Source organism: Amphibalanus amphitrite, unplaced genomic scaffold (assembly GCF_019059575.1).
Source record: "Amphibalanus amphitrite isolate SeventyFive unplaced genomic scaffold, NRLGWU_Aamphi_draft 000550F_arrow, whole genome shotgun sequence".
NCBI lineage: Eukaryota > Metazoa > Arthropoda > Thecostraca > Balanomorpha > Balanidae > Amphibalanus > Amphibalanus amphitrite.
This window is the reverse complement of record NW_024882044.1, coordinates 108,245-135,792: the sequence shown is the minus strand read 5'-3', so window position 1 is coordinate 135,792 and position 27,548 is coordinate 108,245. Positions and strand designations below refer to the sequence as shown.

The 27,548-nt window shown below is 49.2% G+C and overlaps 1 protein-coding gene across 3 annotated transcripts; it reads right to left on the bottom strand.

Moving 5' to 3' along the window:
• Positions 1-1,558: 1,558 nt before the first annotated feature.
• Positions 1,559-27,548, bottom strand: LOC122393733 (beta-1,3-galactosyltransferase 5-like). Of its 3 annotated transcripts, none has more exons than XM_043390004.1 (2): positions 27,244-27,548; positions 1,559-3,755 (listed from the first exon to the last, which is right to left on the bottom strand). In XM_043390004.1, exons 1-2 carry the CDS (start codon positions 27,289-27,291, stop codon positions 2,517-2,519), a joined length of 1,287 nt encoding a protein of 428 aa, XP_043245939.1. In that variant the 5' UTR covers positions 27,292-27,548; the 3' UTR covers positions 1,559-2,516. The 3 variants fall into 3 exon arrangements, with proteins under 3 accessions (XP_043245939.1, XP_043245940.1, XP_043245941.1); XM_043390005.1 differs by lacking the exon at positions 27,244-27,548 and adding an exon at positions 9,466-9,668; XM_043390006.1 differs by lacking the exon at positions 27,244-27,548 and adding an exon at positions 7,789-7,962.

Sequence of the window (27,548 nt, the reverse complement as noted above, 5' to 3'; positions counted from 1 at the left end):
TCCAAAAAAAACTATATTAAACTAATATTAAAACAAAAAAAAAATTGTTTTAATATTTGGCTATCTATCAACAAGGAGAAGGTCGAGATAAAAAAAAACAATACTACTTAAATATTATGCTCCTTGCCAAAGCACTTAGAGATATACCAGAAACACCAGATATTTAAAAGTGGCCTAGTACGGGAGTGTTTCAGATGTCGGTGGCTGGACTTTCCTATGACTGGTGTGATGCGGCGGTCACCACGCTGCTGGGCGGGGGGGGGGGGGGGGGGGGCAGTCAGTGGTCACCACACTCTGATGTGATAAGACAGTCAGCCTTCATCATATTGTATATGTAGGGAGGCGATGCGGCCAGTCGTCACCCAGCAAGCAGTCATTCGCAGGAACTCCCATGCACTGATAACCCCAGACGACATTTCGGTCGCTATCTGTAACGAGCGGCAGTTTTAGCGGTGTTGTAACAAGGAGTGTTCACGACTGTGCACTTATTCACCGATGCTGTAACGGGGAGCAGACACAGCTTTATAGCATGGCTACTCATTTTACCGGTGCTGGCTTCGTTCCCGTCGCCGTTTCTCTCGCCCCGCCAGTCACGCTGTCGACCCTTTGACACGACGTTTCGCGTTCGCGTTCGCGAACGGTTCTTTTATTCACAGGTGGTTACGGAAAATTATTATCCATTTTATCACACACCAAACATGCAGCTCAACGAGCAGCGACAGCCGTCAGACTCGGAACAGTAATCATGATCGTGGCTTTATGACAGTTGATTTGATAAGATGAAGCCCGAGCCCCGATTTCTGCCGGGGCAAAATTTACCGAGCGTGGATGCAGGATCAGTGCTTACCACTATCATGACCGCATAATTGTTTATGATAGCTAAACTTTCAGCTCTCATAGCTCCAGCCAACACAGCGTCTGTGAACGACGCGCAGCTATAATCGAAATTCCATTCCATATTTATACCTGTCAGCCTATAATGCCACGGTTCAGGCGGCTGCGGCACACCACCTGATTATCTCGCCGGTGCCAGCCATCAATGCTCGCTTCACGCGCGCCCGACGCATGTCATTATCCTCTCGGAGGAGGCACGCACAGTTGGCCGCCCGCGGAGCTGGGATGGCTCTGATCGCCGGTGGCTGGGTCGGCCCGGCGGCGGCACTCTCCTGCCGGACCCATTACACCAGATAATCTGCTCCGGAGCAGCCCGCAGAGGCGGCTAACGGTACTGGGGGCGCGGCGTTTTTGTACCCCCGCGCCCGAGGCCGGACCGGAGCGGCGACACTCCTGTTTACACGGCACTCAACATAGATGTTGGTGGACGCTGGGCAGTGGAAAGGCAAGGATTGAGATGTAAATGGCTGGGACAGTTTGCGCAATGTTCACAAGAATAGAAGGTAAATGAAAAACTGTATGGCGTAACCATCGGTTTCATTCTCCGGGAGAAGTGATCGCACGTAATTTATCACTGATATTGCGAAGCAAATAATGCTTCACATTTTGCGGATTTCAGCAGTACTGAAACCCAGGAAATGTTCAGACACCACATAAAACCCTCTTAGTTGATTACATATATTTTACGTCATGTATGTGTCTTGTTTTGTTAGTCAATCAACAGTTAATGGTAAATAACAACCAAACAACATGCACTCCTTCCCGTTACACTTTATCAATTACCAATGCCACATAAACAATTCCCACCTTTCGGTGCAATGGTTTTACACTCAATGCTGATCACATTGTAGCATCCTATCGATGCTATCGTGAAGGTCGCCTCTGCGATTTCAGCCCCTCGGCACCCGTGAAGCCGTACGGTCGACAGGCCCTGATTCACTCATCAGGTGCCGCCGGACAGCGCGAACACTGAGCCTTTGTGGCCGGTCATTAGGTGACAGAGCGCGACCGTGGTACTGGGACGGCCCCGCGCGCGCACAATGGCCACTATCGGCCCATCATGGTCGGTACCGGTCGCCAATCACTGTGCGAACATTGCGTGCAATCATTCGTGCAGGTCAGAGTTGGCAGTCATCTAAAGGATACTGTGAATTTACATCGTGCAGGCCCTCACGTCATGGTGAAACAGTTAACGCGCTTTTGATCAGTCATCAGACGCTCGACAAAGGGCGAAAATTTGTATGCGTTTGGTGCCATAAAACCTGTTGAATAGTTTTGAAGTGGTAAACGGGGCAGTTGTCGGGGCAGCGCATTCTATGAGATCTCTGTTGCGCTCGTCGCATCTGCTGTCGTCACTGCACCGAACAATGCGAAAACATACACTGATCTAATGGCCTATGAGCATCGCTCCATGGTGCCTTATCATAGCACTATTAGTGCGCATTAATTGGCGCTATCTTCTCTCTATTATCTTCCTTAATAGCACCACTGTCACTCCCCAGCGCATCAATCACTATCACCTCGAGTTTTCACGGGCCCAGCAGTGGCCACTGGCATTGTTCGGCGCCCACCACTGACCTCGAGTGACCTTCAGCACGCAGCGGGCGCCTCCGGTCACTTCATCACGCCTTCTGACTGGTGCGCAGCGTCTTCTGCCACACTCGGAGTGCCAGCTCGGCCCACCCGGGCGCCGCCGTGTCCATGTGGGCCACCATGTAGGGTAGCGGGCCGACCCTCTCCGGCTCCAGCCACTGATGTAGCTCGTCTGGCTCGTATGTGTACCGCAGGTTCATGAAGAAGTGCCGCACGCCCGCCCGCTCGGCCGCCAGACCGGTGACGAACGCATCGTCCACCCAGAGAGGGTGCGGGTGGGTACGTGCCGCCGAGTATAGTCTTCTCGCCGTTTCTGGAGCCGCCAGGTACAGAATACCGCCGCAGAATCGCGGGTACTCGTCGGCGGCCAGCTCTGAGCGCGAGACAGCCCACTTGCCGCGCCGCAGCACCGGTGTGCCAGCCGGCAGTACGTTACACACCAGCGTGGATGGCGCCGTGGAACCGTGCGTGCGCTTCATGAAACGCACTAGCTGATACACGTCCACGAACGCATCATCGTCTGCCTTGACGAAGAAGTTGGCAGCACCGCAGTGCTTCAACATCCAGCGCTGACCGAGAAGATGTTTGATCGTCAGGTTGCGATACGTGTCGACGAAATCCGCCTGCACGATGTCGCCAAACTGTCGCGCCTCGGCGTCGATGAGTGACTGGGTGCCGGAGTCGTCATCTGATGATGGCCGTCCGAGCACGAACACCACACGCACGCCGGCGCCGTCCACGTCGCGCACGGCGCCCCACGTGCGGCGCACCACGGCTCGGTGCCTCGCGTGACTCGGTGCCGAGTGGACGAACGCCGCCAGGTAGGGCGGCCGACCCGAGCACGCTTCACTCGGACTGTGCATCAGTTCCAACCGCTCAATGTCCACCGAACCGCTGGTCCACGGCGCGACATCTGCCTCCTCGGCGGTGTTCTCCAGTGCGTCAGCGCCGCGCCGCCCGGATCGACTCGAGGAGGCTACCAGTGCGTCCATCGAACCCGTGGCGTACAGGATGGTCAACAGAAGCACTACATAAAAGACGAGCAGAGCCGTCACGGCGGCAGCGATTTGACAGCAGGAGAGCCGGCGCGGTCGGAGCTCGCAGGCTGGCGGCGAGCTGTGAGCGGCCAGTAGCAGCCGGCGGGGCCGCGGCTCCTCGCTGGGTCGACCCCAGGTCATGAGTACCACCGGTGGAGGGGGAGGTGTCGCCTCCGGCTCACTGACAGAGTACCGGCCGCGCTCCCGGCCGTCACACACCAAACGACACACCTGTGGGCGGAAGACGGGCAGAGGTCAGCATGGGAACGAACAGAGGTCAGTGCAGAAACGGACAAATGGCAGTATGGAAACTGACAGCCAGTCAATGCTGAAACAGACAGTGGCCAGCACTGAAGACAGGGGTCAGCAAGGAAACGAGCAGCTCGGTCAGTACAGAAGCGGGCTGATGATAGAGTGGAAACATTCAGCAGTCAGTTCAGAGACAGCCACTGGAAAACAGCCATAATCTATGGTAAAAACTGTCAGCGGTTAGATCAAGCGTCAAAGTCATGACAACATTTCCAATACGGTATCTTATTTCAAAATGTTTTAGTGTTAAATGTTTTAGTTTAGTGTTTTAGTGTTAAATGCTGCTCTCAACAAAATCATCACTCATCAGTGTCATGTTTTTAGGTCCATGTATTTGCAATGTCCAAGCCATGGTCTGACGCCCTCACAGTGATGATTAGCCCGGCTGGGTGTACCGTTTCTCCCTCTGAGATGTGACTCTGACGCCGGCGCGTTGAAGTCTCGCTCGGTTGGGCGGACCGTTTGCCCTCTGAGTCGCGGGTCCGTCGCCCGTGCGGGGACGGGCCTCTGACGCCGTCCCGACCGCAGATCGTCGGCGGTGGCCGTGTCCCCATCAGCGTTGCGTGTCGGGGCTAATTGGAGCCCCGCCGACCGGGCGCCTGGAATCCATCTGGTCGGTTGGCGGCTGCCCGCGGCGGCCGGCGGCGGTCCGTTTATTGCCAGGCCGCCCACCGGCCACCTCTGCCTTCAGACGAGCGGCGCCGACCGCGAGGCCGCCTCCAAGGCCGGCTGAACGCGCTCAGCGCTAACCGCTACCGGCCGCCAGAGGCGACAGTCACCGGACGACCGAAACAGCTGCGTGCCGACGACGTCGACACCTTTACAGCGTGACGGATTCGCTGCGAGCGCCGCCCTGCGCCCGGCGCCGGCCGCGCCGCGAGCTCAGGAAACCCTGACGTTAGCTCGCACGTGACCCAGCGCTCGGATTGAGTTGACGCACGATGAAAGCCGATCAGCTCAGCATCGTGACGCGGGTGTCCATATTCGTCACGGTTCATTACTCGCGATGCTTAGCGCGTCTGCTGATCTCACGCTGCCGCCGTCAGCAGCTGGCACGGCTGCGGCTCCGGCTGCGGCTCCGGCTGCGGCAGATCGAGCCAGTCATGGCGGTGACGGCCACCCCGGTGCACCGGATGTGCTCCTGGGGCGCCGCCGGACGCGCCGGGTCGGTCAGGAGCCGCCGGCCGGCCGCCCCGGCCGCTCGCCAGTCTTCTGTCAGCGGGGGTGAGGAGTGACATCCGGCCTGCGCACCTGGCCGCGCCGCGTCACTCAGTGACGGCGCGCCGTCAGGGAGGTCTGGTGGTTCCCACACTGACGGGGATCTGGCACTTCTCACAACGGTGGGAAGAAAGGCGTATGGTGAATGGTGATCACATCAGCGACTACTAGCAGATTCACTAGTTCGCAGCCATTTCACTGGTTCGCCGTTCTGATACAAGCTGCTCCCATTCCAGAAAGGCTTTCGTCGCATGGCTGATATCTCTGCATACAAAAAATTATACGTAGACTCTCCATGCAAGAAACGAGAAGCCATCGCGCAACTGCAATAAACGTCTATGGTGCAACATTGAGCAGTTCCCAACTATGTAGTTAGGTTCCTAACTCAGTGTACTCATCAAGCACGCCAATTGAATTCGCCGCCGCCCCGGTGTGTGTTCTGTTTACCTGTCGATTTCGTCACGGTTCGTCACAGTCGGGCGTCACGGAGCCATGTCCACGTCACTCCGCGGAACGGTTGTTTATGCAGTCGGTGCCGGGAGACGGAGGGGAAGAGTCACACTCCGTGGGAGAAGGGACGGTGAACGGGCTGATAGCCGGCCTGTCGCTGCCCGAACACACCTCCGAGCAACGGGGCGTGGAGCGGAGGCGTCTCCAAAGGATACGACCGTGGAATTAAGTGTGATGGCTGTTTTTCTTTCTTCCTTCAATCAAATCAGTTCCTGTCATACCTAGAGAATCCAACCCCCTTGCCAAAACTGGTTGGTGTGTGGAGGAGGGGCCCGCCACCGTATCAAGAAGCACTGCAGTGCCGTTCCTAGGCAGATTTCTATGATAGCACCGTTCTGGAGCTGGATAGTACGCCAATGCCGTTCCGAGTGACCGTGCGGTACGGTTGCCGTTCCGCCTGACCGGTCTCTCCGGCGTGTAATGTATGCACAGCCGCCCCTGCACGGCCCCGCGTGGCCTCGGCCCCGGTGCCGGGCCGTGCTGACCGCCGTGCCGAGTACGTCACCAGCCCAAACAAGGCGCAGTGCCTCCGCCCCGGCCGGCTGCAGCTCAGCCTACGCGACTCAGAGTGGTGGGAAGGTGCGGGGTGAGCTGCGGGGCCGCCAATGGCACGGGGTCCGCTGGCAGCTGACTCTAAGGTTTCGCTTATTAAGGTTTTAGGTTTCTAAGGTTTCTAAGGTTTTAGAAATCTGACTCTTCAACTATGCTTCGATTTACGTAGGGCTTTGGGGAGAATCATATTTGTTGCTGGTTTTTATTCCTACCCCCACCGCTTTTCCTCCTTTCAGAATTGATTGATCGTTTTCAGCATCGTTGTTTCGCCTGGTGTATCAACTGCTGTACTCTTTGAACCAAACATTGTATGAAATAATATTGGCCATCTTTCATCATCATGCAGAGCATAGCTAACTATATAAATTCCACATTTCTGTGCATCAACGAGGTCTACAACGCAACGCGTACACACATGCTGATGCTACCATTCACTAAAGCTGAGGTAAAAACTGAGCTTCTTTTTCCATCTACCCACCATACCGACAGGTCCACCACTCTACTCGTTCCACCTCCGCTTCCCGTGACAGCAGGTCAACAACTCAACTCCCCGCCGCTTCCCCTGCACCCTCAGCGGCAAATTGCCATATGAACTTGATGAGCGCATGTTTCGTGATTCCAAGCAATTAACTCACGCTCAATAAAAGTGGCGGTGAATCATCAAACAGACGTGGGCTTCCAGCCCTGCGTCGCCGAGTAATGACTTTACAGGGCGGGCGGGCGCACAGCCTTATTATGCTAATAGACCCCATGAGAGCACTGGCAACGACCCTGCATGGTGCACACGCCGCACGCAGCCGCGCAGCGGCGGTCGGTCGTGGTCGACCGAGAGCCCTTCAGCAGTCATTATGTCGCAAAGTCATTTGTATGTCTCTAAAGATAACGTTTCTCTAATTGCCTCCAATCTTCAGGCCTGGTTATGGCCTGGCAGATCGTTAAAAGACATCCACTGGCGAAATGACGCTCTTCAATCTTGTGGGAAGGCCCACACGAACTCTGATTGCAGAGCGGATATGAGACACGAGGTCCCGCTGCATATGCGCAGTTTGTTTCTTGTTTCATGAAACGCTAGTCACTTCTCAAGCTATTCATCTAAAACAGGTGCAAACTCCCAGCTCAGCTTAGCGTGAGCATGGCTTCACTTCAACTTCAGCGGATTCTACTGATTCCCTCCTTGACTGAGCCTCCTAGCTTTTGATCCTCCGAGGGCCGGCCGGGACATCGAGCCATTCCTGGCGTCCCACCGCTCGGTGACCCGGCGACCGCGGCTCCCACTAGAGGTCTGCACCGGCCGGCTGCAGCCGCGGCTGGCTGCAGCCCCACGGCTGTGGGCCGGGGCGGCTGCAAATATCTCCAAGAACACGGCTACGGCTGTGGCCACGGCTGTGAGATTTCAAGCTCAATCTTAAGTACTCAAATATAAAATTTTAAATCCTTAATCTTACATTCTTATAAGCAGTCTAGCCTGTAAAAATCATGCAAAGGATGCCCAGCAACATTGAAAGTGGTGAAGCCTTTGAAAACCTGTAATGGTTTTACCATTTGCTGTAGGGGAGTTTGCACTCTGGTACAGAATACTAATTATAGGTACCAAATGTTCCTTCATCACCAAGACTTTACAGTTTCAGAAAATGCAACATGTTGCATTGTCACATCCCTCTCAAATCAATCTCACCTGGTCATTAGGAGAGCACCTTACAGCTATTGAAGACGAGCGTTCAATGATTCTTTCAGGTAATAAAAAAAGAAATCACGCCTAGGTAAGGGCAGGTAAAGGCTTCATAAAATATTATCTAAAATAACTCTTAGATGTAAGATGTATTTCTGGATTTTCGGCAAGTCCAATTACATAATATAAAACTGGTGCTTTATGTTCTAACTGGTGTGTGAGTGACCGCTAACAGAAAATGCTGATCAACGAAGCCAATGAAATTAGATAATAAGTGAGCATGAACCTTACTTACGGCTAATTTACATGATGGTGAAAACCCTGAACACGTAATTCACATGACGGTGAAAACCCTGAACACAATATTTCTTACGCGAGCTGTTGACTTTACTAATACAATGACGTCTTCTTCTGAAAATGTTAAAATTTGATAATTTATCTTTGTTTGAGAGCGAGTTTTTAACTGTACAGCATTATTATTTATTAGTTATAATTTTTATGGCTGTTTATAGTGACACAAAACAATTTATTGCCACTTCTTTGCTATTGACGTCATTAAAAACTCAAGTAAAATTTTTAATTGAAAGAGGCAATTGTGGCGCGCACGTCCTTGGGGATTTGAGCGAAGATCATTATTTGGAAAAATCAAAATAGATGAATGTGGTTCTTTCTTGGATGCTCACTAGTGTTTTGATGCCTTGCATATCAAATTAGTTTGAGACTTGCTCAGAAGGCTGCTTCAAGCCTGGCATATCACACCCCAGAAAAAATGCAAGGTAAGAAAGAAGCAAGAGTTTTGACCAGACAATCACTGTTTGACAGTCCATCAACTTCAGTTCAAGTTTCATTTTCCATACCTAACATTGATCATGAAAAGCATCAGAGTCTGTTGTTCTGTCCCACAACCATGCTTCAGGATTTGGCATTAGATGTCTACACTGCTAGTGCTTCTATTCTGGTTCGTTGTTTGTTTTCTGTTGATGTAGGTATACCTACCTACCTACCCATCTTTCTTAACCCCTTGCAAGGGCTTGTGTACCTAGGTACCTATGCGATGCGCATCAGGCTTCAGGCCTTCAGCCTAAAGCCAGATACACAACCACTTAACCTATGATGCTTCATGAGCTTGAGAATCTGTAGCCCATTGCAATGTGCTTTTAGCTAAATGTTTCAACTAAAAACAACTTATTTTGTACTATTTGGTTGCATTTCATTGAAAGTATCCACGGCCGGCTGACGGCTGGCTGCCCACAGTTTGCCACGGCTGTGGGCGGCTGTGGCTGTGGAGCCACGGCTGCGGGGCGGCTAGGCTGTGGAAAATTGCAGCCGTGCAGAACTCTAGCTCCCACCGACCCCAACTGTGGGACCGGAGCGGCGGACAATCAGGCCCGATTACACACATTAGCGGTCAGCCGCAGCGCCTCAGCGGTCGACAGGTGAACAGAGTCACCGACGCGACTGTTTCCTGGTGAGTGAGTGGAACAAATTATTTATCAAAGTTTCAGCGATATATGATAAGGATTTCTTAGTGGCGTAGGTGACTTTACCACGACCTCCGATGGCAAAGTAACTTAAAACTTTGCCCAATTATGGGAGGACATGAGACTAATTACCAGCCAATTAGAGCAGGCAATGATCCAAAACAAATTTAGGATGAAAATAGTATATAACTAAAATACCTACTTGTCAAACACACGGAGGTGTATCCAGGTGAGCTTCTAGACACCGGAGAGGACACGAGTGGCACTGCACAGTGATGGCGCATACACAGATGGCACTGCAGAGGAGCGGCCTGTGGCACGTGTGACCGGGGCCAGCGACGGGCCGCGACTGGCAGCGCCCCGGTCACCACGGCTGCAGACGGCGGATCCTAGCTCTAATCTGGTTCCCGGATCAGCGAGGGGGCGTCCTCCGCGACCGCGGGGACACACTGAGCAATCCACAGACACGAATAGGTAGAGTTCTGGCTTTAGAGGACATCGCTGGACCAGCCATGGTGGATAAATATAGAGCGTGACCTGTTCGCGGTGCAATTGATTGTGAGCTTCGCAAATGCAGATGGGAAGCTAAAATAATTGAAAAATTTAACATAATGAAACTTAATAAGTGCATGAAAGTATAAATACGATTAATATAGCATCTAAACTCTAGCTCTTTTAGCACGAAGAATCAGCCATTCACATCCGTTCCGATTAAATGGAAAATAAACCGATACGCTTTGTGAATAATAGACCACGACCGGCCCAGTTGTATCAAATATTTATCACGCCCATATTACAGCCGATTCCCGGATGAAAAGTCAAAACGGTAAAAGTAAACGGATTAAAAGTCAAAGGACATTAAGTCAACAGACAGAAAGTCGACATCGCAAGAAGTCAAAGGACAAAATGTCAAATGAACAAAAAGTCAACCTGCCAAAAAGTCAACACGCCAGAAGTCAACAAGCTAAAAGTCAACACGCAAGAAGTCAAAAGACGTAATGTCAAAGGGACAAAAGCCGACATGTCAAAAAGTCAACGCGCTAAAAGTCAACACGCTAAAAGTCAACACGCAAAAAGTCAACACGCAAAAAGTCAAGACGCTAAAAGTCAACACGCCTAAAAGTCAACACGCTAAAAGTCAACACGCGAAAGGTCAACATGCTAAAAGTCAACACGCTAAAAGTCAACATGCTTAAAAGTCAACACGCTAAAAGTCAACACACAAAAAGTCAACAAGCAAATAACTAGTTAATAGGTGCGCGAAAAGTTGATGCGCAAAATGTAGTCAATAGCAAAAAGTAGTCTTTAACAGCAGTCGTTAACTAAGTCGGTACAAGTACAGGGACCCGCAGTTGCTTCTGTACACACTAGTATTTCAGCGTATTCTTGGCCTGTGACACCGTTGAAGGCGAATTGGGAAATGATTGTGTGCTTATTAAAACCACCATCTGAAGGGCTTTAAACTGATGTGCTGCTCTCCTAATTCAATGAACGTTTTATGGCTGTATCAGCAAAACCTTGTTTTCAGCGCTTCTTCCTGCCCCATTCCTTCTGAAACCTGGAACCGCTTATTCCATTCACTCCTGCCATCTGACGATGGTCGTGCTGATTACTAGTTCCGGCGCTAGTAACTGCTCCAGTTTTGCACCCGGCACAAACTCAGGCGGCACCAGGCCGTGGCTCGACCAGTGAGGGTCGGACCGAGCCGACTGCCTGGGGCGCGGTTAGATCGGAGGCCCTGCTGGGGAAGGGGACGGGAATGAAGGGGAGGGCAGGAGGTGGTCACGTGGCCCGTCCAAGCTCGCACACGACCTGTCCCGCGCCCAGCCATGTTCCGTGATCCAAAATGGCACTCGAGAGCTGTGGAATTCGTGGAGGAGACGCTTCGAAAGTGAACTTCAGTAGCACTATTTTAACATATTCTGTGGAGATAAATGAATATTGTCTTGTTGCAGAAAAATTGTATGCCTAAGCAATAAGCTGTATAAGCTGTATCTTTTTAAAAGCTGTAGGTAAATAGGATTATTTTTAGGGACTTAGGGGTTTCGTATACACAGTGAAGTGTTACATTAAGCCGCTTCACTCTTATGGTTAGAACTGAAGCGTTATGCTTTTTCTCACAGGGAATGACAATACAATAACAATACGAATAAAACCAGACGTTTCGCACAACAAAGTGCCTTCGTCAGTGGCAAGAAATAAGTCACTATAATAGGTTTAGGTGTTATCTCTCGATAAAATCGATGAAGTAGTTATCTTTATTTTTTCGGATATATTTTCAGCAGTTTTTAAAGGGACCCTCCCACCTTCAAAAAAGTTTATGAATTGGCATGAAAGTGATGTCGCTCGGTTCAGAAAGAGCGAAATCGAATATCTACCAAATTTCACCGAAAAATATTCACCGGTTTTCAAGATATTAGACTTTTACTTTTGTTTACTTTTATTGGGATCTCCGCTGTTTCTAGCGACTTTATTTTAGAAGTGCGGCGTTTGCGGCAGATGTTGCGCGCAAATAGCATATACCACCGCGTGCTACAAAACGTTTTAGTCAAACATTAAAAAATCGTTAGATATTTGCGCTGACGTCACACATTCAGAGGGGTATTCCTAAGCATTAGCCCCTCTGAATCAAAATGCTGCAATTTTGAAATTCAATATTTCCGATTTAAGGCATTTCTCGATGTTGTGAGTGCCGAAACCGGTAATTGTGAGCCAGGGACCTCATTTTGGCTATCTCAACTCAAATCTAATGTTAAGGTGGGAGGGTCCCTTTAAGCACATCATGGAAGCATATAAACATTTGTGTATTTTATCGGCAACCCGGCTGGCCAGACCGAGACGGTGCCGCATATATTATTAATCGATGTTAAACCTACACGTATTTTTCTCCACTGACGAAGGCACGTTGTTGTCCGAAAGGTCTGATTTATTCGCATTGTTATTGTATTGTCATTGTCCGTGAGAAAAACATACTCAAGTGGCCTGGTCTCAGTTCATGTAGAAATTGTCGCTCATTCATCAACACAGATAAAATGAATAGGCATTAACCCTCACCACACATACCTACAAATAGAGTTAAGTAGACCCTGCCCTCTGTTTTTCACCAATACCTAAATCGCGTAAAAGCTAAGGATTGCGACGATTCTTTGGTGCCCTGGAGATAATCAATTTTACAGCTTCCCGGAAGAGTAAATAGCCCTTATTATTTTTGCACCTTCCCCGAGAATTTGAAATCCCTGAACCAAATTACCTTTGACCTGTGATTAGTTTTTCTCAAGATCATGTCAGGCCAGAAGAGCGATTGAATGTCAGTCAGCGCACATCTTCTGTGTGTTTCCAGTCTTTTCGTGATTAGGGACGTGACAACATGTGAAATATAATATTTAATGTTTGTCTCAAGATTGTAGTGGGTGCCAAGGTCAAGTGAAACTCAGATTAAGGTCGTTTACTTGAAATGATCTCGGTTAACTTCCTTCAACTTACACCTTTTTACTGTGGTTTTTAGGTAATGTTGGACGTTGTTTTGAAATTTAGCATCCATTTTAGCATTTGAAAACTAGGTATAGTTTGGTATCAGTGTGCCTATGCAACATGTTGCAAGGCTGTTAGTGCTGGTTAACATTCTATGGATAGCCAGCAGAACGCCTACGGCCTAATGGATGATCTGGCGTGACCCGTCCTACCCGAAATGCTTTGATACATCGTCTTTGAACAAAGCAAGTGCAAATTCGAAGTCAGGAGCAAGCCAAGTCTCAGCAAACTTCACTTGGAGAAATTCTAGCAGGACCCAATTTTCCGTGCTTTTGGGTTACCTATTAAGTATTAACCTGATCTGGGAGGTCGACCTAGGATCTCAACATTGACCAGGACATAAAGATAACTGGCTTTCTCTCGTCAGCGATGACCAGGACCCTAAAATCATTGGATTTCTCTCGTCACGAGCAGCACGCTCTTTTTTCTTTTTTCAGCGAAGCTCTGGCCCTTTTATCAAGGGCCGAACAGCTGAATGTTTCTACGCCCCTCCGCTACATGTTAGACGCTGAAAATGCCTAGATTGGTGAGGTTTAAAGGTAGTGTGCCACCTTTGAAAGATTTCCCGTTTTATTTTTCCTAGGATAAGAAGCTTCTGTTTTTACCTAATATCGCAAAAAAAATCAAAAATGGGCCTGAAATAGTGCCTTTTTCGCCTAAAAGTTTATCGGTTTTTAGATATGTATAACAACTGTAGTGGGCTCACCTGCAAACAGGCGTCGGGCAACAATCGCGAATGCGGCGCACTTGTGACAATAAGCAAAGGTCATTATAGTGTTACGACCATACGACGTACGGGAATGAGTTATCAGCTGTCTAATCGTAGACAACACAATGTCGAGCCTTAAACTGTAAGCCTGTATTGGTATTGTTTCTTAAATTTGGCTGTCGAACATTAATTTGTGGTTTGAAATATGATTTTATGTAAAATAATTGATATGAAACAGCCGTCTCTTAAGTTATGACCCCATTACACCACACGCAAGTGGCAGAAATGACAATGATCAGCTGACGCATTTTTCTTGGCCGAAGTCAGAGCGCGCGGCCCGACTTGGGCCCGACGCACCACGCGTATTTGGAAATTCCGACCTCGACGAGCATCAGAAGCCACCTAACAGGCGTGTTCGAAACCGCAGGAGATGATGATGAACGGGTTTATCGAAACTTGATTGGATGAGCCTATCGGTAATAGCGATTTTAGTGTGTGCATTTATTGTTCATAGTGGTGTGAAATGTGGTTGGGGTACGACCGACAACCCGTCGGGGCGAATTTCGCACTGGGGTACTCAAAATTTGAAGAATTTAAGACGTTTCCATAAGTTTTGAAGGTATGGATAAGTTCTAAAAATCCGGTTCTCCTTATCCGGGTCATTAACTCCATATGGTCCAGGAAAGCTGGCACACTACCTTTAAATGTCGATTGTTTTTTAAGTGCCGAAACACTTTAAGTTACTTCGATAGCAGTTTTTAGGACCAACGAGCTCGAAAACAACAACTTCTTGAATAATGTAAGCATCATATAAAATGAATCATCGTGAGAGAAGCGGCTCAAGATTGAGGAGCTATGAGACACTAAGTAAAAAACGGCATAGATTAGAAACAGCACTTAACTTGCACTGCCGTTTTTAAACCTTCCCGTTGCAGACTGGTAGATCAAATTTTAGGATTGATTTCATCTGACGCTCAAATGATGTGGAGCTTTTCATTCGTTCATTCATGCGACCATCCATTCATAAAAGAACTAAATCAAAGTTGAGAGCCCAAATACGTAACACAATTGAGGGCATTTTAGGCCATCACATCACAGTATTTGAGTATTTGTCAACAATTGTTGTTGTTGGGGGAGGGGGGACTGGGGAGGGTGGTTGCTGGCTCATAAACTGTTTAAAAAAAAAACGAAACGATCATCCGCGAATGAACTATTGAGCTCGAACCAAGCTGACGAATCGATTTATAGGTATGCAACATGACTCACGATGCCACTTTTTGACTTCTTGTGTCGGTATAAATTCCATCATCTGGATAGCACGTCAACATTCTATTTGACATTTTGCAATAAACGTATACTATTTGGCGCGATTAGCCTCAGAAATGTTCTGAAACTAAAACCGTTTCTTTGCAATTAACTTTGCCCACGTGATCCCAGCTTATGCACGACAAAAATAAAATACTGCTTCAGGATCACTGGCCTGAATTCCAATACTTAAGGTTTACTTAAAACCGGTGTGGCTGAGGCACTATTCGCTACATCTCGTGACGGCCACCATTGTGTTGCATCTTTTCGGTAAGCTATAACTTAATAAGGGAAGGATTGTGAGTGTGTTGAAAACAGCCCTCCCCCCTATCCTTCTTCTGGAAACATAAGTATTCGAAAGATCAGGCGGCAATGGTTTATCCACCTCGTCTGCCGCCGCGCTGCGAGGCCTCGAATCATTCAGTATGTGGCTTCCTGAGCGGTCCTCCCCGGAGGCAAGGTGAAAGGTCATGGCCTGTATCAGAAATTTATACGTTCCTGCATATGTTTTACAGTTCTTCCAAGACCTTGGACACCGTTTTATTATCTCGAAAAAGCGTTGCACTTTCTTGTTAATCAATACATTTAAAGAAAACTTTATCACAATCTCATACTGCGGCAATTGTAGTTCTGCTTACGGTTGCCTCTTTATGATACGGGCCACCACCAGCTCCACTGCGCTGGACCTCTAGCGTTCTACCCCTCCCCGCTACGGACCGGCCCTCGGGCTAGGTGTGTTAGTACTGAGCGCAAACGTGTAGTAGTCACGTGACTTTCATTCACGTAGCGGGAGCGGGAGCTAGTGGCGATACCAAGGACGGGCTCTGGGGAGGCAACCGGCACAGAAAAATAGCACGATTGTAGTTTTTGAAGAATATCTGTTGCGGTAAGAGGAATTATGCAAAACATTCGTCCTAGAAGCAAACATGTGTTATTCCTCTATACTTTGCGCTACATTTCTTTTCTCCAATGGCCAGCACTTAGCAAATAATAACACAATTCTAAATTGGTAATATATGTGTACAGTAGCAACTGCGGGTCCCTGTACGCCGCAGCCCGCGTCTCCGGTCGGCGACTGACCCGCGCCGGGCCACCTGATCCCCGGCCGCCGCCCGCTGGGCGCCGTCTGCACCGCATAGCGCGTCTCGGCGCGTCCCCGTGCGAGCCCCGACACTACCGATAAGAACGCTCCAACCTATTTTTACTTTTCTTTAAAAAGTATATTGGAAATATGAACTTATTTATATACCTAAAGTTGGCGTACTGTGCCTGCTGGTGGCGGGGGGGGGGGGGGGCAGTTCCGATAAGGAGACGTAGGGCGGAGGCGAAGATGAAGGAGAGGGACAGTAACTGGTGGCCACAATGCGCTATACTTGTCACCTCTCTTTGGACGTCACAGCTCCGAGGTCCTAAAAAATTGTGTTTTTAGCAATGGTATCTCGATAACTTAATTGACCTATACATTTCAATGAAAATAGGTCACCTTAATTGTATGCAGACCGTACCTTTCGATGAAAATTGGGCACCTTAATTGTATGCAGTCCGTGAATATTAACAGGTTGTTGTCTGTTAACCCTCGCGGGCCCGGGGGGGGGGGGGCGTTTTTCGCCCCCCCCTGGCGAATATTTGCGATAGCTCCCGAACGCTTAGGGATAGGAAAGCGAAACTTTCAGTACCTTTTCTCCCATCAATTTGACATCTTCTGAAGTAAAAATGTTTGACCTAGCCCCCTTGATGACGTCACAAGGTCGATTTTTCTAGACCCCTGCAAGGCAAACTTCGGCGTCACAGACGCGAACTTCAAATAGCTGCTAAAAATAGAGTTTTAGAGATAAAGACAAATTACGAGCACGGTTGTGTAGCGTTTGACCTAGAGAAAAATAGAAAAATAGTTTTAGTGACCTGAGGTCAGAGGTCAGGTCAACGACCCCGAAATGTGGTTTTAGTTTTTCGCAAATAACTTCGACAAAAATGGTCCTAGAGCTACGGCAGTGGTACCATCGCATTCGCCGTGTCAAGCCGCGTCGAATGATATATATTTTGTTTGGAAAAGGTCAAATTTTATGTTGACCTCGTGTGACCTCAAATGACCTTTGGTTGACCTTGACACATGAAAGGTCGTTTATGATGGATTTGTACTCGCTGATCACGAATCTCGCATCCATTTTCCTCTAAGCCTTCATTTAGAGCTTCCGGATGGCAAAATTGTCTTATTTATTATTACTAACTTGAATTAGTGAAATAGCCTCTAGCAAGGATACTCTTCTGTGACCTTGACCTTTGGGCAGCCTTGTATCGTAAGATGAACCACAAATAGGGAACTGATAAGCCTCCAAACATTTCAAAACGTCTTGGAAGTTAGCAAGCAAGATGTACGAAAAAGTGCAAAGTTTGAGGTCAATTTTGAGCGTGACCTTGACCTTGACCTTTGATTTGGAGCACATATTCGGAATCCTCAGATTCTCTTCTTTCGTTTGATACCCAATTTTGCCGGTTTGATGCATCCTGCCATCCTCTAGAAGGCTTACTTTGAGATCACTACACCTGTGCCGGTTTTTGCCTTTGACCTTGACCTCTGACCTTGAAAATTGACGTCAAAAATTTTAGGTGCTTTAGAATCGTCTGGTAAGGACCTTTCGTTTGGTATCGCTTTTGTTTCCGTAGCTCCCTTATTTACGGAGTTAGACAGGGGGGGGGGCGAAAAACGCCCCCCCGGGCTGCGGTGGTTGGGATTACCCCCCGGGCCCGGCCGGGTTAATGCTCATATGAGCGTTCCTTTCAAGGCAGGACAATCCGACAATCACACAATTGCCTCTCGTTCCAACAGCCAACTTCCACCTATCTAAAAGAAACGACGCGCTTTACTATTGTACCAATTGTATGTACCATACAATACGCTTGAACTATAATGAAAGTGTGAAATCGCTTATAGAACCCGTGACGGAATCAATTGATGAGAAACGTCTCCCTACACAATATAGGAAATTTGAACAAGCGAACCTTTCGTATCGATAACATTCCGGGTTACTATATTTGTTGAAATAATTCCAGTAAACTGTGCCTGGTACAGCCAGTCGTCTCGAAGGATCATGTAACGCTGCCTCAAATGCCTCATGACAACCTTACGATGCGAGCGAGCTCCCACCCAGCACGTAAGTGTCAACGGATGTGTGTCAGATTTCAGCCAAGCATGCCCGTGTGACCAGCTGAGTCGCGGTTGCGGCCTGCGGGCCATGGGAATCCCCATCAGTCGCGCAATGGAGGCAGTCTCGCTTCAATGTCCAATGATGCAGGTTATATTGTGCAGCATCCTGCTTAATTGTGTACAGCTGTTTGTAAATGTTATCTCATGTATGTAATGACTGATGATCCAGGTGTCATTGACTTTGTCTCTTTGACTTGTCCTTTTGAGTTTTTGGCTTTTGGCTTTTTTTCCTTTGGATTTTTCGTAATTTGACTTTATGTCCTGTTGACTTTTCGTCTTTTGACCTTTGTCCTCTTCACTTTTTGTCCTTTTTTACTTTTTGTCCCTTTGATTTTTGTCCTTTTGACTTTTTGGACTTTGACTATATGTCTTTTTGACTTTTTGACCTTTTGACTTTTTATTTTGACTTCATGCCCGGTTGACTTGTTGTTTTCTTACTTTTTGTCCTTTTGACTTTCTGTCCTTTTGGTTTTTTGGATTTTGACTTTATGTCCTGTTCACTTTTTGTCTTTCGACTTTTGTCCTTTTTACTTTTTGGCAATTTGACTTTTTGCCGTTTTTACTTTTTGTCTTTTGACTTTATGTCCATTTGACTTTTTGTCTTTTGACTTCTATGCTAGTTGACTTTTTGTTCATTGACTCTTTGACAATTTCACTTTTTATCTCTCGACGTTTTATCCTTTTTGACTTTTTGCCTTTTGACTTTCCTCTTTGTTGACCTTTTACCTGTTGACTTTTAAGATTTTTGACTTCTTGCTTTTGACGTAATGTCTGTTGACTAATCATCCTTTTACCTTTTATCATTTGACTTTTTGTCCGGAACCCATTACAGCCAATCCACAAGGCACAAGTCATCGCGGAAACGCTAACTATTGTGTTTCTTCGTTGTTTATTTCTGTGTTCGAGCGGGGATGTGCCAAGTCATTGAGTTTGGCCCTGAAAGACGATTTTATCATATCCCTCGTTGACAACCATGTCCAATCTGTGTGACAATTGATAAAGTGATTTGCCTTCGGCCCTCAGTTTTGCCGAATATCCCGAGCACAATGTAGGTACTTACGTAACGGCATGAATCAAACGATTTCCGGATGCCTGCTGAAATGGTGTTTGGCTGGCCCTACCAATGAAACGTCTTTCTGGTAGCCTTGAGGTAGTTATGGCGTTTTTTTTTTTGCACTAATTCTTCGCAGTTCACACGGATAGCCTAATCGAGTATTCACTCGAAACAGATCATGTTCAGAAGAAGCTATACTTGGTCGGTGGTTTATGTGATGGTTCATTAGTTTTTGGCCACAGCCGTCCTTGTGAGCGCCCGGCTGATTCCCACGAAAGTCAGTAAAACACACCGCTGGTGATGCAGCGTGTGAGCCATTGGTGGCGGGCTGGATAGCTCTCACTGCATACACCATTGGTGGCGGGCTGGATACTCTCACTAGTCACTACATACACCAGCTGGGTCGCGCACCATTCGGCTCACTGTCCTCACGGCGCCAGGTCGGGTCGGGTCGAGACGGGTCGGGTCGGGTCAGTTTAGATCGGTGCAAGATACCAGGTCGGTCGAGCTGAGTGGATCAGTGTCAGATCTGATCGAGCCAAGTCCGATCAGCCTGATCTATAAGAGCTTTGTAAGTTACTACAATGCCTAACATATTCTTAGATCCAAACTATCATCTAATTTCTCCTCTGGTTTTCAAAAAGGTAGCCTTTTAACCTTTTACGGACAAAACGCAAGTGTCGTGAGACCACGGTTCAGAAACAAACACATCTTTAGAGCTGTTCAAAGCCATCCAATGCTATAGCTTCATTTTTTATTGTGAAGGAAGGCAGCACCTTTTCTCTAGAAAAGATTATGCTTCTTTCGTCCGAATAATTAACTACGAGTTCATCGTTAAAAAATGTGTTTGTCAATCAACTTCGAAAAAAAGCATTTTATATAATGGTATGCAATATTTTTTTTTTAATCAGATAGCGTCTGTTCCTGAGTAAGGAATCACTTTGAAATGCCTCCACTCAGTAAAGAATGTTTCTCTAAGTGGCTGTGAATTAGTCAGCGTAATCAGACGACGGCCTTATCTTCGAAGGAATGTGTATCACCGTAGGTAATTATTCAGGATTCTGCTTTATACAAATGGGGAGTAGTAGACCGAGTGACTGGAATTGTTTTCATATTTTACACAAGATTTAACTCTTCAGAGTGCACTTACATTTGACAACTGCATTTTATTCATTTGAGACCATTGGACGAAAGTCTGTCTTCACATACATTTCACTCAGTAACAACTTACCGCTCAAACTTTCCAGTGGTATTTCTATGTGTATGATAGCGCCTTACCAGTGTCACCGGAGTCCACACCATCGCCGGCTCCGTGAACATCAGCACATGGTCTCGTCTGGTCATCTCAGTCCATTCGGTCAGCGGCTGGTGTAATAGGTCTCCAGTCGTTAGTACTCAGTTGAACTTCATATGGGAAAGCGACGGAAGGGTCTCAGTCTCGGCACAACACAAAACGTCCAGTCGTCCACTACAGTCTTCAAAGTCACGGGCTAATTGGATGGTTTTTATGCAGTCTTTGTCGGGTTTGAGGGTCAGTTTCATTGAAACTTAGTCGTCGAAAATTGTCCACTGTCCGTCTCAGCCAAATCAATGTCATATGGGGATTACTTGCGATACACAGCGTCTGACCTTTTTGCCGATCCAATCCCAGGGCCACATGGTTGCTGTGAAGCTGACGTCACTTCTGACTTCGCTGACTGTTCAATATTGTTTCGTGGATTCTCAGTAGCATCTCGTAGCTCCAGAACACCATCCGCAGACGACATAAATGCGTCTTCAAATGCCTCGCTACTTGCTGTGGCAATCTGTGTCTTGATGTGAACTCGATACTTCGAGATAATTGCTGCCTTCAATAGGTAATCAGATTGCACAGATGCTCTGGTCTAACCGACTGAAATTGCTCATGCTCAATCAGCTTCCGTCACAGTTCATTGCAAGCTTCGTGTACGTAGTTACATACAGTGCTGGTAGTTGTTTTGATCACGCAATATTCATGGCTTGATATGGCATACTACTGAAAGTCTAAGATGTCACACTGCTGTCAGATTGCCACCACCAACTATCCGAGATCTGCGACATCTCGCTACAAAAGCAGCCACCACTTGCAGCGGCCGGCGCCAAGCCGCGCCGGGGTGACTCTGGCGCCTCCTCGTGTCGCCGTGTCGTCGTGACGCTGCCGTGACCGCCTTCCGCGCGTCGCTGTGACGGGCGCACCGTGATCTGACACGACGCCCCGGTGCCGTCTCGGGGCGTGCGGCTCTGTGCTGCGGGTTTCGGAGCGTGTCGTCAGCCGCAGAGCCAGCCACGCGACAAACTCAGACATTACCGCGAGTCGCACCTGCTCACGGTCGAGTCGGGACCGCGCCGTGTCACCCGTGTCAGGCACGGCGTGGTGTAAGCCGTGTCACCCGTGTCACGGTGCCAGCCGCGGACCCGCAGTCGGAGACCGGTCAGTGGACCTGTCACCGTCGATTTGCCGGTACCGCCGCCAATGAAGATCCATCGGTTTGGATGATAACCGAACGGCGACCGAGGGCGACGGCCTTGCGAAGCGGGCGTCTTTGTGGACGGCGCGTTTTACGCCGTGGAAACAATGCGCCGCGGCGGCCCGGGTCGACTGCGGCTTGCTCTTGGCGCCGCAGTGGCACCGCTTGGCACCCAGGCCGCGCTGGTCGGGCGGACGGCCGGATGGGCGACCCAGAGCGCCCTCCCACGCGGTCACGCCTATTGTGAGCCAAGGGTCGACAATCGTCGGCGAGTCAGCGGGCCGCACTCATCCATTATACCGGCCGTCCGCATACGGGGGTCAGAGGGCACCTCCGACCTGAGACCAGCGTGACCTCACCTCGGCCGCTCGACTGGATGGAGGACACCAGAGCGGTCAGCTGGCCAGCTGTGGCCAGCTTCACCAGCTGGGTACACAGCTATCAAAGATTACCGAGCCCGGTCAACTTATCAGCTATAAGTGCTCCCTGCACTAGAGTCAGTGACAGTACTTACAACAGTCCTTATCAGTGACCAGAGGCTGTCAACAGGCGAACTATCATAGCCATCAGTACCATCCATTTCCATGCTTTCATTCTCATCCATTCATTCATGCAGAGAGAAATTAGCCATTTCATAGCCCACCACTTTCAGTTCGTTTATTGCTTGGTGGATTCCGAGTGCATTTTTACTTGTTTTCATTTTATATTGGAATGCGTTTTGATTTCTTGACAATACAACACACGACCGCTGCGGTATGTTATTAGTTTATGTGTCACCATGGGATCAGCGTCCTCAGCACGTATACAACCTGTAACGCACTTCACAAGTATCACACCGCAGTCTCGTTAGCCATTGTGTATCGTCTATAGTTGGTCAGTTAACGCCACCGCAAACAATACCCTGCTGTCAGTAGACATATGACCACTCCTGGCTCATTTGTCACCCCCGGGCCACATGCCGTTTCAGCTGCGGCTGAGTTCTCTGGGCAGCCGTCTGCCGCTATTTGTGCCCTCTGCCGGTGTTGCTCGATCAATCACAGGTGTTTGCCGGTCCGGGTCCAGCCGTCAGCGCGGTCGAAGGTCAGGTGATGTGACCTGAGGCTGGTGTCGGGCGGGCGGCATCGTCCCAGGCACCAAGTATTCCCGTCCAGAGTGGCTATGGTGTGTCCGTGCGACGGCGGTGTTCCTCCCTTTCCTCCAGCCATCAGCCATAACAGAAGGACGGAAACAGTCGCCAACAGCCCAATGTCCCGGCGATAACCGACCCGATCCGTCAGAGCTGTCAGCGAAGGAAACAGCCTAGCGTGATCCGCACTCACATACGCGCGCACGCACATGCATGCACCGTATACGGGGCATAGCCATTGCTTCACCAATCGCCTTCACCAATGGCTTGCCTTCATCTTACCCTGGATTTTAGATGTGACCTTTTTCACTTTCTTTTCTTTTTCATTATTTCCTCATCCTGCAATCGGGAACTCGAAAACTTAGTAGCCGCGTTGTCTTGAACAAACAAGACATTTGACATATTTTTAAAAGCCGGCGGCTTTAAAACGCACGCAATGATGGAAATAATTTTTAAAAACTGTCGTAAACTTACACGGATTACAATAATGCTAAAAAGGCGTGAACTTAAAAGCAATCTAAAACGGCGCAATAGCTCACATATCCGCTTAAAGGGACCCTCCCACCTTAACATTAGATTTGAGTTGAGATAGCCAAAATGGGGTCCCTGGCTCACAATTACCGGTTTCGGCACTCACAACATCGAGAAATGCCTTAAATCGGAAATATTGAATTTCAAAATTGCAGCATTTTGATTCAGAGGGGCTAATGCTTAGGAATACCCCTCTGAATGTGTGACGTCAGCGCAGATATCTAACGATTTTTAAATGTTTGACTAAAACGTTTTGTAGCACGCGGTGGTATATGCTATTTGCGCGCAACATCTGCCGCGAACGCCGCACTTCTAAAATAAAGTCGCTAGAAACAGCGGAGATCCCAAAAAAGGTAAACAAAAGTAAAAGTCTAATATCTTGAAAACCGGTGAATATTTTTCGGTGAAATTTGGTAGATATTCGTTTTCGCTCTTTCTGAACCGAGCGACATCACTTTCATGCCAATTCATAAACTTTTTTGAAGGTGGGAGGGTCCCTAAGTATTCACTATCTATGTACGGCTTTGTATGACTCGCGTCCGGCACGGGCCCGCTTGGGTTCACTAATGACTCGGCTCCCTAATGGGCACACATACCGGGCTTTTTGTCTCTGGCGTCATAAAATGTGACGAATGTAGCGAGGCGACAGCCCGCGGAGGTGGCGTCCGAACAAGGCCGGTCCCAAACCGGTCAGGGCACTGATGGCGACAATACTGGGTGAAATGGGGCAGGTCAGGAGCGTTGGACAGGGTGAGACAGTCCGGAGTTTCGAGTGAGGCTGGGACAGTCCTAGGAGTGTCGGATGATGTGGGACAAACAGGACTCAGTAGTGTTGGGTGATGTGGGGCAGATCAGGAATGTCGGGTAACGTGGGACAGTCAGATCAGGAGTGTTGGATGAGGTCGAGGCAGTCAGGAACGCGGGACGAGGTGGGATAATCAGGAGTGTTGGGTGGGGAGGGACAGTCAGGAGTGTTGGGTGATGTGGGACAGTCAGGACCCAGGAGTGTTGGGTGGGGAGGGACAGTCAGGAGTGTCAGGGAGGAGGTGAGATGTCTGGACGAGCACTGGTCATGACGCTTTCTTTCCTGAGAGTTGCAGACAACAGGTGACCTGTGCACAGGTGTTGGCAGCGACGCTGACCTCTCCTCTAAGCCATGTCACGACGCTGACGGCGAGTGTTGCCGGCGGCGGGCCGCCCTGGTACGGACGCTGGCGGACACAGTACCGACACTGGCAGCTCCTCCACATATCTGCGTACCATCAGTCGGACGAACGGTGGACGTTAATGCAGCCCCGGCCGCCGGCAAAAGGTTTAGATCAAACAGATAACTCGGCAGCTCGCTCCAGTTTTTGTCCCCAAACAAAGGCTGGCGGTATATCAGTCCCGGTACAGAGCGCAGTGTCTTCTAACAGTGTCTTCGCTGTCCGACAGCCTGTAAAGGGTTGAAGACACTGGTGCAGGGTGCTGGAGCCCCCTCCCCCTCCTACACCCGGCCCGGCCTCGAGTACTATGAAGAAGCTGTGCATAATCCAGCACACACAGCCTGCCAAGGCTTTGTTATAACGATATTACGCAAAAAAAACGCAAACCCGCAAAAAAACGCACGCAGAAAACGCATAGTGTAGCCAGGCCTTTACTGTTATATCCCATTTTCTGAATATTTTAGGTTAGAATGTTGGATTGAATGATTAGAAACTCTTGATTAGATATTCTGCTGGATCAGGCTTCGTATGACCTTGTTCTGCGAAGGTCAGATAAAAACGACACGCCTCTGCTAAGAATGTGCTATTAGCACACACCACGTTTACTCACAGATGACGCGAATATCCCCTTAATTTACATAAGCGTGTGTATTATCGCTACATGGCTAGAATGTTTAGGCATTTCTCTGAGGTTACCTACGAGCTAAAAGGGAATGGCAAATCATAGCCCTGTTGACCACAAGCTGAGTCAGACTGACCCTGACCAGGTGTTGGCTGTCACGTCGTCGCGTCCAGCCGTCACGTCGTCGCGTCCAGCCGTCACGTCCAGCGGTGGTCGATTCAGACAGGAGGACACCAGTGGCGCGGCGCAGCGGGCCCGGTGGGAGTGCCTAATGAACCCACCGGGCGGCGACCACTGGCTATTAGAGCGACCCGCCGCCCACAGCGCTTTTTACCGCCGGCTGCAGCAGGTGGCTCAAACTCGGTCCACAGCTAGTAGCTGGTCCGTATGGCCTCAGGGACAGCGGCTGGCTGACTTGATCTAAGAAATAGGGGCTGGCTGACCCGACCTTAGTCCAGCGGCTGGCTGACCCGACCTCAGGGACGGGGCTGACTGACCCGACCTCAGAACATGGCGGCTGACTGACCCGACCTTTAGTCCAGCGGCCGGCTGACTGCTGACCTCAGGGACAGCGGCTGGCTGACTTGATCTCAGAGATAGGGGCTGGCTGACCCGACCTTAGAGACAGTAGCCGGCTAACCCAGTATCAGAGCATGGCTGCTGGCTGACCCGAACTCTCAATATGGTGACAGCTGGCTGGCCCGACCCTGCACGTACAGTGATGGAACGATTCATCGCTACAGGCACTGGCCCTTTTCTGCCTTTGGCTCTAGAAGTGATTTCTACTCGAACCACGGGCCCCTGGATCCAGCACTGCTCCGGGACTCAGGTTCCTGAAGTTCAGCATTGCCCCGGCCGGGCCTCACTCCTTCCCTAGGGACAGAGGCGGACATCCTGTATGTCCGCTCCCACGGCGTATTACCTACGCTAATGTTGATCAGACTACGCAGCGAGGGAGTGTCAGTTACCAGAGGCATCGCGACACTGAATGGACGGCCGGCCGAGGATGTCTGGTCGGTCCACTCCTTACGGCACAGTTCTGTGCATTTGCATTGGCATGATTATTTATCAATGAACTTGTCATTGCTTATAAAATGCTTCCACGGAAAGATACAGAAAAGACGCATGTCTAAGGTTGCCCCCCCCCCCAAAAAAAAAAACGGAGAGAACGATTACCGAAGCCACCACATGTGGTTGCAGGCAGACCCCTAGGTGGTGGATTCATGAATTTATCGCCTTCGACTGTGGCGCATCTGTGACGAACCAGCAAACAACGGGCTCGCCATTGTTGTCGGTGGGCCGTGGCATGGCGCGTTTTTAGCGCGTGGACTGGCCACTGCAGTAGAAAGCGGCGATAAGAGCCAGGAGAGGAATTGGTGAAGGGCCAGATCCCGCTAGCCATTGTCAAGCAATTTTTAATGTTGTTTGTTTCTTCCCTTGTCTGGCGAAGTTAACTTGATGCACCTGAGGTATTCAGCGTTGTGTGATGCTGGCTGTATGTTAGTGAACGGTTATGGTCGGTACAAGTAAACATCAATCATTGCGAACTTATTAACGATGAAATCTCAAATACATAGGTACAAATCAATTTACAGTACAGTAGATTACTGAAAAGGCAGAGCCCTACAAAAGTGTGATAAACAGCAATAAACAGCATAGGTACGTGCACGTACCTATGTACATTGTACATGCGTGCATGCAGTTGTACTTACTATTAGGTATAGCACGAGAATGGTTGGGCCGACTGCGCTCAAAATTGGCCAGACGTTGAGCCCTAAAGGAACCGTTGAGCTTAAACAATTTCGAGGATAAGATAATAAATGCCTGGGCGCTTGGAGTGGTAAGTCTTGCGGTCTGCACGTGCGCACGTATAAAATGTGATAGGTAATGACTGGCTTAAACGAGGCAACCTTCCAAACAGAATAGCAGTAGTGCCCGACAGGTTTATAATTGATGTGTTTTTCGCAGTGTTCACTGCTCATGAGATCTGCTTTGCCTATCTTTTCAAAACATTCAACACATTAGCGATTAGTTCTAAGTCAGGCATTTGACAGTGCTCCAGTACGAAACTAAACTGATCTCTGAGCTGACTGCCATGCCATTCACATTTGTTCGCTGCATTGTACATTTACAAATCACAATAGGTACAATGCAAATATCATACCACAATTCAAGCACATGTCGTATAAAATGATGAACTACATACCTGGCTGGAGCGGTTGCCGTAGAACCGCTGACCGTTGACGTTGATCATCGGCTCACGAGCAGGCTACATGTCCGTCCGAGTGGGAGCCCTTCCCAACCAGCAGCTACGCCAGACCAGACGACTAGCCGGTCCCTGAGCGAAACGTCACTGGTCCAACAGCCGTCACACGGCGTCACGGGCGTCACGGGCGTCACTCGGCACGGCCGGTCAGTGCGTCCAGCCCCGACGCCTGGACCCGACTGGCTCCCGGCCGGCCGCCGTCGCCGCTCGGACCGCCGCGCCGCGCTGGTCAGCCCGCCGACCAC